Source organism: Podarcis vaucheri, assembly GCF_965113315.1.
Source record: "Podarcis vaucheri genome assembly, chromosome: 8".
Classification (NCBI taxonomy): Eukaryota; Metazoa; Chordata; class Lepidosauria; order Squamata; family Lacertidae; genus Podarcis; species Podarcis vaucheri.
The window spans coordinates 12,927,297-12,939,586 of NC_138766.1; the positions used below are offsets into that span (position 1 = coordinate 12,927,297).

Consider the following 12,290-nt stretch of genomic DNA (forward strand, 5'->3'; position numbering starts at 1 on the left):
TGCAATTCAATTTAAAACTTTATTGAATAGAGGAATCAGCATAGAAAAATTATACCAAACGTTATTTCTTTATGTTTCAGGACAATGTTACCAAGGAAAAGAAAACAGCTTTTCTGCCCCTAACCAATTACTCGGTCACTTTATTTATTGGTTGATTCAATTGGTTTTGCCCATGAGTAGAATGCACTGTACTCTGGTAGGGGAAGACCAGGACCTGCCATTTGCAATAGCTACTGTATGTCTCTCACACACTTTCTCTCTACTTGGGCATGGTCTACTTGTAAGCAGTGGCAGTAGCTCAGCTCATGATACCTCCCTAACTAGCTAAATCTACAATGGCTTGGTTGAGTGGTGATGGTGAATCAGGACAAGGAAGAGGCAAAACAATAGGCGAAATGTTGTTCATCTTTGGCTGGCTGAGAGATGGGTAGTGCAGCAGACACACTGAAGTCTACTCCTGCCCTGAGGTTCACTAGCTGAGCATCCTAGTGCCTAAGGGAGAAGATTAGTGAGTAGTGAACTGTTCAGGCACAGGTTGCTGAATGGAGCAAAGTCAGGTAGCTGTTGCTATCACCACCAGCAGATGGGTCTGTCTGCACATTTGTGTGCACGAGGAAGGATGTTTTGGGGCAAACAGATTAAGTCTGTGGTATATTTTAATGTTAAATGTTACAAGACTTCCTTCTGGAAATTTTAAAAGCATATCCTTGTCACTAATTTTTCCATCATGCGTTTTTGGATGAATAGACAGTTAGATGTATCTACTCAGCCAATTCAGCATGTCCTTCCTTGCTTCTTCAATGTAAGGTCTGTCTTGAGGGTTAATATCTTCCCTTTTACGATGTACAAAACCATGAGTTTGTCCAGGATATATTTTCACTTCATGATCAACTTTGCATTGCTGTTTCAGCTTCTGTTCAAGGGCAGTGACCTGCAACAAAAAAATATACCCTCACATTACTGGTACTGAAATCATTTATTTCTTTATGAGATTGCCAGAGTTCACTTGTCACATCTTGGAACAGAGACAAAAAAATTGGTATAAATGTATGACCTTCAGATCTCCAAGAGAAATATCAACTCAGCCAGCCAGAATAGCCAACATACTCTGGATTTCGGATAATTGTAAGCCATTCCCCACCCCCCAAAAAGCATTTTCTTCAGCAAAATTTATACACCAGGAACATTGCTCTTGATTCAGGAACTCAGTTTTTGAAATAATGCCTTACTTGGTCAAGAGGAATTACTTCATCTTTCTCTGCAAAAATGAAAAAGGTGGGGTTCATCAGGTTGCAACTGTCCTCTGTAAATTTGATCACTCCTAGAATGTATTCAACAATAAAAGTTACATTAAAATGAAGCACGCCAAACACTTTCTGTAAGAGTGCAATATTTAACATTTTGCATGCAAATCCTTTCATATATCTTTATTTTGCCAAAGGTTCAAAATCAGGGATGAGCAACAGCATATGTGTCTCCTTAAAGTGAATCCCATATAGACAAGGACTTGAAGAGCAAAAGGACTGGTCAAAGTCATATTGATGTTGACAAGTTTGACTTGCAGGTAAATTCCAAGTCAACATCCCATGAAATATTTTGATCTGGTTAAGTTAGTAAAATGCATCCTTTCATACTGGTGCTCATGCAAAGCCTGACATTAAGCACCAGTTTATATGTGGTGAGCTATACAAAATAATAGGCTCCTAATATTGACACATGCTCTAATGGACGAGTCTCCATTAAAGGAAAGTCCTATTGAATCAAACAACAGCCTATTTGGTTCAACATTCTGTTTTTTAAAGGTGCCTCTAGAAAGCTCATCTGCAAGACATGGAAGTAATATCCATCTTTGATTGTTGCTCCCATGCAATTGTTATTCAGCGGCATGCTGCCTCTAAACATAGAAGGTTCATCCAAGCAAACAGGCTCTTGGATATGCCCAAAATATCTCTTGCGATCCTCAGAATGATTAAAAATAGCTTAAAATTCCAGTCATTTAACAGCACGTATGGAGCAAAAGAAAAGACAAAAATGATTTCTGGTGCCTTTCAGGTACTGAATGAATGTAATTTCAGAGAAAAATAATAGGATCTTATAATAATCAGAGGCCTGTGGTTCCTTCAATTGTTCTGGCAGCTGTATCCCAATAAAACCTCCTTCTAAAAGATTTGCTTTAGGGTGGAGTGAAAGGGAAAAAGTAATCACTGAGCTTGCCTAGAATAAGTTTAGAGTGGTGATGAAAAACCAGGCATAACTATTTCAGATGAGGAAGTACAGATTAGGTGATACGAGTTGCATGTGAACAGCATCTGTGCAAAGTATATCAGGGATATATTTTCTAAAACCTGGTGCAAGTGTCAAAAACATTCTGCTGCAAAGAAAAGCATATTCTGGTCATTATTTCTAACGCACACAGTGATATCAATATTCTTATTGTAGCTACACATACCATAGAGGGATACGCCTGCCTTAAAGATAGAATATTTCAACATCAGATGATGTACTGCAGCTCCACCCCAACAAAATCCAATGACACCTATCTTCTTTGCATTACATTGTTCCTTCAGATACTGCAAGACAACATCCGTTTCTCTAAAGCACAGAAATATAAGTGAACAAAAAAGCACCAGTGAAAAGACACCCTTACAAATTTGCACAATGTTGAGAATTTAAGGGTATAAACAAAAAAAAAAACAAAAAAACAACAAAAAAAGGCTTAATGGGGCCAAAGGACTGCTGCAAACTTCCATAGTAAGTATTGGCAAATTTGCCAGTAAAGTCTTTTGTTAGGGAAATTATAGTTAATTTGCCCACAGGCTTAAAAAATGGCCGGAGAAACATTTAGAAAGTGAGAATAATATTGGCAAAAGGCATTTGTTTCTTCCTTATCCTCTTTGTGAGGGAAACTGCAGTTTTTTAATGGAACAGAGAAAGTTGCCCTGTTGAAAGCTCATTTTTTTGTATGTGTGGAGGGTGCTTCTTTCGACATCTGATTTGGGACAGAGGTTTGCTTTTTGTAATGTTTAAACTCTTGGTCTCCACCTACAGTCAATATTTTTTTTAATAAGTCAGATATTGCAAAGCTCCTTTAGGACTTTAGGACTCTCTCTTCATCCAAAAGAAACAAAACTCCGGCAATCGCCGTACCCCGTAAGTTCTCATGATCACTTGAAAAAAGTATCATTGCAGAATCCAGCTGTGTAGTTCAGGATCGAACTGTCATTCAGTGATTTGATGGAAAGGAAAGACAAAGCTGGGTGGCTATACTTTAATCCAAATCTACAGATGGTCCCACCCAGTGGTTTTGTGAAGATGCAAAACAGCATGGGAGATGGTGCAACGTTGTGACACCTTTGCAGGCCTATGAGCATGGGAAAACAAGCACAGATTAGGGCCCTTTAAACACTCTCAACCCAATAGGTTGGTAGAGGATAATTCCACGGCCAATGTTTTTTGTATAGATTTTAAAATTTCATTTTATAATGTATATAAAACAAAGAAAACTGTTATGAGAACAGATGAGAATTAAAAGCGGATAAAGAATAAAAGAATGAGTACAGTTGCATATGGGTAAAAAAATAACAAGCTCCAAGTAAAGAATGTTAGCGCTAAAACCCCAAAAATCTTGCCCTAATTTACATTCCCACCATAAATGATAATATAGCCAATGGTGCCGAACAGTTTTATCAGAGGCCAAAATCTGCAAATCCTCTCTCCACGTGTACAGTTTAATCTGATCAATCAAATCATCAGCCTCAAAAATCCACAGCAGGAATCAGTGCTTTTTATCTGGGGGTACATGGGGGTACGCATACCCCTAAACATTTTGTGAATCTAAGTTTGGCCTCATTGAGGGGCAATATTTCAATATGAGCTGGAAAATGAGAGTACCCCAAAACATTTTTTAAGGAAAAAATAAATTAACTTAAACCCTTACTTGTTGATATTCTTGGAATCTCGTGTTTTTAGCCAGTCATCGAATGTAGACCAATCATTAGATAGCTTCCAAGGTTCTTGTCCCTTATAAAAGTCTGGACAAATTGCTCTGCATAGAAAATAAATTTAAGTTCATTTTTCAAATATCACAGCACTGGTATAAATACAACTAATCCAGAATATGACAGCTAGACTGGAAACAGCCACTGGGTCCATATAACACTGGTCCTAAAGGATCTACACTGGCTCCCAGCATGTTTCTGAGCACAAATCAACGTGTTGGTATACACCTTTAAATCCGGAAACAGAATCGGCCTTGTATACCTGAAGGAGCATCTCTCTCTCTCTATTGTCCAGTCTGGACACTGAGATCTAGCTCTGAGGGCCTTTTGGTTGTTCCCTCATTGCAAGAATTGAAATTACAGGGAATCGGGCAGAAGGCAACTACAACTAATCCAGAATGCAGCAGCTAGACTGGTGACTGGGAGTAGCTGCCAAGACACTGGTCCTGAAAGACCTTCATTGGCTCCCAGTACACTTCCGAGCACAATTCAAAATGTTGGTGCTAACCTTTAAAGCCCTAAACAGCCTCAGCCCAGAATACCTGAAGGAGCGTCTCTACCACCATCGTTCGGCCTGGACAATGAGGTCCAGCTCCGAGGGCCTTCTGGCGATTCCCTCACTGCGAGAAGTGAGGTTACAGGGCCTTCTCGGTAGTGGCACCCTCCCTGTGGAACACCATGCCACCAGATGTCAAGGAAATAAACAACTATCTGATTTTTAGAAGGCACCTGAAGGCAGCCCTGTATAGGGAAGTTTATAATGTTTGGTGCTTTATTATGTTTTTTATATATTCTGTAAGCCACCCAGAGTGGCTTGGGTATAAATAATACACATTTACTACTTCAGCTAAAGGTAAAAAGTTTAGTCAAGCAAAGTATTTTTGAACAACTACATCAGCTTGCACTTTGCATGCACAATTCACAATGCATAAATACGTCAACTGAAAGAGATAACACTAAAAAAAATAGAGACAATTTCTCACGTATATCCATGGGATGCGAGCATATCTGCTATGTATCTTGTGTTTGGTAGCTGCCATCCAAAAATGTCATGAATCACAATCACAGCTTTGTCTGTGCTGTGGGAGGGCTTGTTGATGTAGGCCTTGATGTGCTCAACAGAAATTTCTTGCCCGTGTCCTTCATATTCAAATTTGTCTCCAATATCACATGGACATGGTTTTTCTTCATTAGCCATCTGTAAAGTTTTAAAGATGCATAAAGGTTAATGTAACTAAATTTTAATAGAAATATGTCTGTATGCTCTACAGTTGCTGCAGGTGGTTGTTGGAGTCTACGCGAGTGCTCTGTGACGCATAGAGTCAGATAAAAACATATCAGATACATCAAAATTCTCAAGAGATCAACTCACAGATTCCAAGAGAAATTGCTGATTTTTAACTACTGCCACCATAAATGGCACAATGATTTTCTTGGCACTGTGCTTTTAACTTTTCTTAAAGAAATCTTCGTGGCTTGCACCTTAAATCTCTTTCTGTGAATGGAAAAGTGTTCATGTTCACGGAATGAGGCTTCCCCCATCTCCCCTTTCCCTTTGTTGTCTCTTGCAACCTTTGTTAATTAGGTCTTCTTTAAACTTATTATCTGGGTTCTGGGGTCCTATATGGAAGGAACAGTTCCACTTATTGTATGAACCAAAGTTTGGTTTCAGGAAGCCATGATGATGATCATATGCCTAAGTCAAAGGCTGGAGGAGCAGAAAAACATCCTTGAACACATGAATCATTCTTCCTAACACACACACAAAAATCCTAGATTTTTCTTAGGCTTGTTTCTTTCCCCCTTTTTTATTTTTCCTAATCCTAATGGGTTGTTTTTGCTCAGGAATCTTCCAGTGGAAACCTCACTGGAGTGATATGGACCTTTGAATTCATTATTCCACAAAGCCCTAAGATTTTACTTTAAAATCTTTCCTATGTTGTTTTAGAATATAAGAATGCCTTTATCGTATCATTATTTTTTCCTTGGTACTTTTGCTCTTTAATTACCTGGACTGGAGGGAGGATGCTAGGAAAATAATTGCTTTCTTATATACCTTACGCAGCTAATGCAAATAGCTTTATAGTTTTCTATCTAGTGCTTATAATAGACTCATAATGGTTTCATTTATTCATGTAATTCGTGTTATACAATTCTATTACTTCTATATCAATTACTATTTTAAATGAATATTTATTATTTTTCACCATTTGTCATTTGTTTGCAGATAAATTTCTAATTCACTTTCTTTTGGTGTGGTTCTGGCTTTTTGGTCACTATCCATATGCTCATTGGAGTCAATTAATACAGTCTGAATTTAGGACCTGTTTTTCCACACAGGTTTGGGGACCCTTGGGAATTGTTTCTGTTGGCTACAAATGCAAGGAAGGAGGGTGAAAATGTGCCAATATGCATAAAGTGAACGGCAATCCTAAGATTGCAGGAATGTACTGCTGAATTCAGTGGTGGTTACTGCCAAGTGCTTACAGCCTAAATCATACCAAGGGTAGCAAAAGGCCAGGGGAAACACGACAACTGTTATGCTATCTGGGGTGACTTTATTGATTATGTAAACCATGAGGCATATGGTAGAACAGTGCCTATGGTCTTTAGTGCAGTTTGGCATTCATGAAGCACATATTTTAATCACTATTTTTTTCTCCTTTCCTCATGCCATTGTATAAAACCCTGCGTACCAGAATTGCTGCTGATGCAATCTATCTTTTTCTTTGTGGCCAACAATAGATGTTCCTATGTATCATTTCATGTTAAGATTGTGATGGTTTTACCATACAGTGGTACCTCAGGTTACATACGCTTCAGGTTACATACTCTTCAGGTTACAGACTCTGCTAACCCAGAAATAGTGCTTCAGGTTAAGTACTTTGCTTCAGGATGAGAACAGAAATCGTGCTCCGGCAACGCGGCAGCAGCGGGAGGCCCCATTAGCTAAAGTGGTGCTTCAGGTTAAGAACAGTTTCAGGTTAAGTATGGACCTCTGGAACGAATTAAGTACTTAACCCAAGGTACCACTGTATACACTTCGGCAAAGCTCTGTTGGTGTACTTGGGGATGACTCTCTGATGGTAGTTGTTTCCTTTTTCCTTTTGATTTTCTGTAATTGTGTAACTGTTACATGAAAGTAAATACAGTCATACCTCATGTTACGTCCGCTTCATGTTACATTCTTTCAGGTTACGTCCCGCGGCGACCCGGAAGTACCAGAAAGGGTTATTTCTGGGTTTCGCCGCTCACACATGCGCAGAAGCGCAAAATGAGCCATGCGCATGCACAGAAGTGGCGAATCGCAACATGCGCACATGCGCTGCTGCAGGTTGCGTTCTTTTCATGTTGCGAACGGGCCTCCAGAACAGATCCCGTTCGCAACCAGAGGTACCACTGTGTGTGTGTGTGTGTGTGTGTGTGTGTGTGTGTGTGTGTGTGTGTGTATTAAAGAAGTCAGAGATGCTAAAGTGCAGATTCGGATTATTTATCTTTGCAGTTTGTTCACGGCAGTTAATGAATAACCCAAGATCTTGCTGATGCTGGTCCCATGATGTCCTTGTGATAATTTTAATCTCTTCGCAGACATGGTCTTTTCTCACACAGTTAACAGTCACCAAACAACATTTCTTGGGGTTTCTCCATAGTGTTCAGAATTCTTTATGTCTTTGCACAGGGGTCAGCAAACTTTTTCAGGAGTGGGCCAGTCCACTGTCCCTCAGACCTTGTGGGAGGCCGGACTATATTTTGAAGGGGAAAAAATGAACGCATTCCTATGCCCCACAAATAACCCAGAGATGCATTTTAAATAAAATCACACATTCTACTCATGTAAAAACACCAGGCAGGCCCCCAAAATAACCCAGAGATGCATTTTAAATAAAAAGCCACATTCTACTCATGTAAAAACACTCTGATTCCCGGACCATCTGAGGGCCAGATTTAGGTGGTGATTGGGCCGGATTTGGCCCCCGGGCCTTAGTTTGCCTACCCATGTGTTTGCACATTGATTTTGGGAAGTATACTGGAGCCCTTCCACCAACCTTAAAATGGGTAGTACCGACATGCAATGAGGAAAATGGGACCCCTAGCTGGGAAAGATGGTGCGTCAGATGCTGTTGCAAAAGCCCCCAGCTACTCTTATTATTACAGAATGCTTCATCGTGTGGCCACAAGTTAAGTCTGGGGCCAGGGCAGGGGGTACAGTCCAGATCTAGCTCCAGAGGGTGGCAAGTCTGGGCATTTGCTCCACATCAACAGTGATATAATTTTTGCTTTGCAGAAGAGTTCCCAAAAATGTCAGGATCTATGTGAGATAATAAGGGACGCGGGTGGCGCTGTGGGTTAAACCACAGAGCCTAGGGCTTTCCAATCAGAAAGTCAGCGGTTCAAATCCCTGCAACGGGATGAGCTCCTGTTGCTCGGTCCCTGCTCCTGCCAACCTAGCAGTTCGAAAGCACATTGAAGTGCAAGTGGATAAATAGGTACCGCTCTGGCGGGAAGGTAAACGGCATTTCCGTGTGCTGCTCTGGTTTTGCCAGAAGTGGCTTAGTCATGCTGGCCACATGACCTGGAAGCTGTACGCCGGCTCCCTTGACCAATAAAGCGAGATGAGCATCGCAATGCCAGAGTCGGTCACGACTGGACCTAATGGTCAGGGCTCCCTTTACCTTTTTATGTGAGATAATGCATGGCCTCCATGCTTGCCTTTTTTACAGTTAACGAAGCTCATTGAAAATTCCAAGTCTGTGGGTTGCCAAAATCCTGGAGCTGGCGCTGCGTCTCTCCGCCAATAGAGCTACACATTTTGAAATAGATGTGGGTAAATCGAACCTTACTAAAAGTGCAGGAGAACCGATGAGCAAGCTGTTGCCGTCAGTTATTTTTATCAAGACACCATACACTCATGAAGGCATCTCTGCCTCCCTCCCACTCAACTTCCTGCAGAAAACACTTTGGCATATCACGCTGGGACTCTTACGTACCTGGAATTCCAAAGTTCTCCGTTTTCTTTTCTTCTGGGAGGTTAGAAAGGGTTATTTCCCAAAGCTGTGAAAGATTTTTGAAAGGGAAAAGAAATCAGCTTGTCTGCTAACGGGTGCTGCGGCTTCTCCCACACAGCTTCCCTGAGTGGGACTGCTGCAGCCTTCATGAAAAAGAAAAAGGAATTTGCTTATTACAAAACAGCACCAGAGGTGACCCAGAATAACCCAGCTAGGAAGTGGGAGGAGGCTTGAACTCCTCCTCCTCTGCTCTTCCAATCGTGCTTCTTTAGCATACAGTAGTCTTCTCTGTTTCCTTATTTATTCCTAACCCATTCAACTGTGCACACGAAACATAAGAAACAATATCTTGCCACAGCTCTGCTGTTTTTGCTGTTAAAAAAAAACTACTTTATTCTATCTCACATTAGTTGTGAACATGTGTATGAACTTAACAGTGCTTAGCTTATTTTTTTAGTTGCTATTCTGCTCATGTTAATATTGTTTTAAATGCCACATTGATTTGTTAACTGTTTAACCTTTGCAGCAATTGTGATGTATAGCTTATTTTTTAAGTTGCCGTTTTGTAAATAGGGTTTTATAAATTGTGATTGTTTCATTGAGGAGTTGTTAATTACTTTATATGATTCATGCTATATTTGTGATATTCTTCATGTTTTATTATGTTATTGTTATTTATCGTTTGCTTTGAGATTCATTGGAATGAAAAGCGGCATAGAAATGAGATAAATCCAATCAAACAAATCATTAATTAACGATTGCTTAAAATATATATTCATTACACATCATTCACACACTGGAGTACAAATGTTGGTAATCAACAGTTAGCGCCCTCCCAACATTTGGTAGTTCATACCTCCCTTTGTATTTATAACCTGCTCTTTACCATACAGTCTCAAGTTAGGTTAACGGTAAAGGTAAAGGGACCCCTGACCATTAGGTCCAGTCATAGACAACTCTGGGGTTGCGGTGCTCATCTCGCTTTACTGGCCGAGGGAGCCGGCGTACAGCTTCTGGGTCATGTGGTCAGCATGACTAAGCCGCTTCTGGCGAACCAGAGCAGTGCACGGAAATGCCATTTACCTTCCCACCGGAGCGGTACCTATTTATCTACTTGCACTTCGTGCTTTCAAACTGTTAGGAGCAGGGACTGAGCAACGCGGCCGATTTGATCGGCACAAGGCGTGCAAGCTCCACCCCCCAGTCATCCTTAGACTCCTTTTTGGATGAGCAATGCAGCCAAGCAACACAGTTGGAGCCTCCCTCCTCCCTGGCCGGCAGGGAGGGAGGGAGAGGAGCTGCTTCCTTTGAAACCAGGGAAATTTAAGGGACATCATCAATAAGGGACAGCAGCGGGACACGGCGCTGGGATAAGGGAGTTTCCCTCCAAATAAGGGACGGTTGACAGCTATGTTCATCTGCTGTGAGTCTCCTATCAGCTGCTGGGTGGGTGAAGCTTTGTCTGCTGGTTGGGCTGCTCCTCACGGGGTGTTCATGTGGGAGTGGGGAGAGGAAGCTTTGTGGATCCACTGGGACTCGTTTCTCTTCTATCTGATATTGGGTGGGAGAGGGTTTGCCCACTGGATTGGCTGCATGCTCATGTGAGCAGTGGATCCTTGCAGAAAGCAGGAAACAGATTTCCTCCCCTGGCATTGGCTGTTGGGCAGGAGAGCCCTTAAGCACTGGATCAGCCACATCCACTAGTGCCCCATGAGGTAATCAAGCCAATCCCTGCAGGAAGCATGAAATATACTCAGAGTTGAGAGTGGATTTCATGCTCTTTATTCAGCTCATAGTGGGAGGAGGAATGAAAGTTCCCCCAAAGTATCTGCTTTATATACATTATTTACGCAATGGGCTGCACATGATTGGCTAATTCAGGAATTCTCCTGTAGGCCAATCAGGTTGTGGATTCACTTCTATCTGAAGCTGGATTGGGTGGCTCCTGCAGACCAATCAGACTGCAGCATTGTTCTAGGACCAATCAGACTGCTGCATTTTGGATCCTATTGTTCTAGGACCAATCAGACTGCTGCCTTTTGGATCCTATTCAACTCAGTACATAACAAAGCAGTTAAGCAGTTCAGTCTGCCGACCTGTCAGATGACCGGCAATGGCGGCAAGGAAATGAGGTGTGAATGCAAAACAGCCTATCAGACCTCCCTTTATTTATTTATTTCACATATATGCTTATCGGGTCTGAACTGGAAGTGACTGATCAGGAATGAGACCTTGGGGTTGTAAGTAGATAGAAGATGTCAACCCAGCGGCAGCTCTGAAGAAAAACAGATTCCACACCAGGGGTCGTTAGGAACATAGCTGTCAACTTAAAAATTTGAAAATAAGGGACCAGCAGCCTCAAAAATAAGGGACCAGCGGCCAAAATAAGGGATTTTCCTAGCATAGGTATGTTCAACTTCTGAGCCCCTCTGAGCCAAAGGCATAAAGCCCAGCCAGCAGCCAAACGAAGCCTCAAGCCTCCAGGAAAACCACCGTCACCTCTCTGCTGGGAAGCGCTAAGCAAAGGCGAGTCCCCAGGCAATGCAGCCAATTTGATCAGCACAAGGCATGCAAGCTCTACCCCCCAGTCGTTCTTAGACTTCTTATTGGGTGAGCAACGCAGCCAAGCAACACAGTTGGAGCCTCCCTCCTCCCTGGCCGGCAAGGAGGGAGGGAGAGGAGCTGCTTCCTTTGAAACCCGGGAAATTTAAGGGACATCATCAATAAGGGACAGCAGCGGGACATGGCGCTGGGATAAGGGACTGTCCAGCCAAATAAGGGATGCTCGACAGCTATGGTTAGGAAAGGAACAGAAAACAAAACTGCCGGTATCATAATGCCATTATACAAATCTGTGGCGAAACTTAGGCATTTGGAATACTGTGCACTGTCCTGGTTGCCTCAAATAATGTAGTTGGAAGATTCAGGTAAGGTGAATCAGGTGAAGACATCCCCACGTCCTTCCTGGTGTATACAGCAATGTAGAAATGTGATTTGAAACTTGGTGTGAGTGTATGGGAAACAACCTTATTCCATTTTAAGCTGCTAGTGTGTACATAGCCTAAGGCCCAAAATATGGCTACTATATAGTGCATTTTCAGATCCTGAACATTTTTATTTTTGGGGGGTGGGAAGGTAATGGGACACATAAAAGGGGGAAAAAGAAGAATAAGTTTTAAGGCAGCCTTAGAATATAAAGTTCATTATAAGGCATGCACACTTCCAATACCGAATGCTCGTATCTTTGTGTGTCAGACAATGATTTCAATAACCTTTCATTATAAAT

General features: G+C 41.7%; 1 protein-coding gene across 1 annotated transcript; it reads right to left on the minus strand.

Annotated features, from left to right (window-relative positions):
* Nucleotides 1–9,170, minus strand: LOC309538769 (carboxymethylenebutenolidase homolog). The gene is made up of 6 exons (XM_082234665.1): nucleotides 8,987–9,170; nucleotides 4,982–5,196; nucleotides 3,938–4,045; nucleotides 2,450–2,592; nucleotides 1,230–1,321; nucleotides 1–931 (listed from the first exon to the last, which is right to left on the minus strand). The coding sequence occupies exons 2-6, from the start codon at nucleotides 5,194–5,196 to the stop codon at nucleotides 752–754; spliced, it is 738 nt and encodes a 245-aa protein (XP_082090791.1). The 5' UTR covers nucleotides 8,987–9,170; the 3' UTR covers nucleotides 1–751.
* Nucleotides 9,171–12,290: the final 3,120 nt, after the last annotated feature.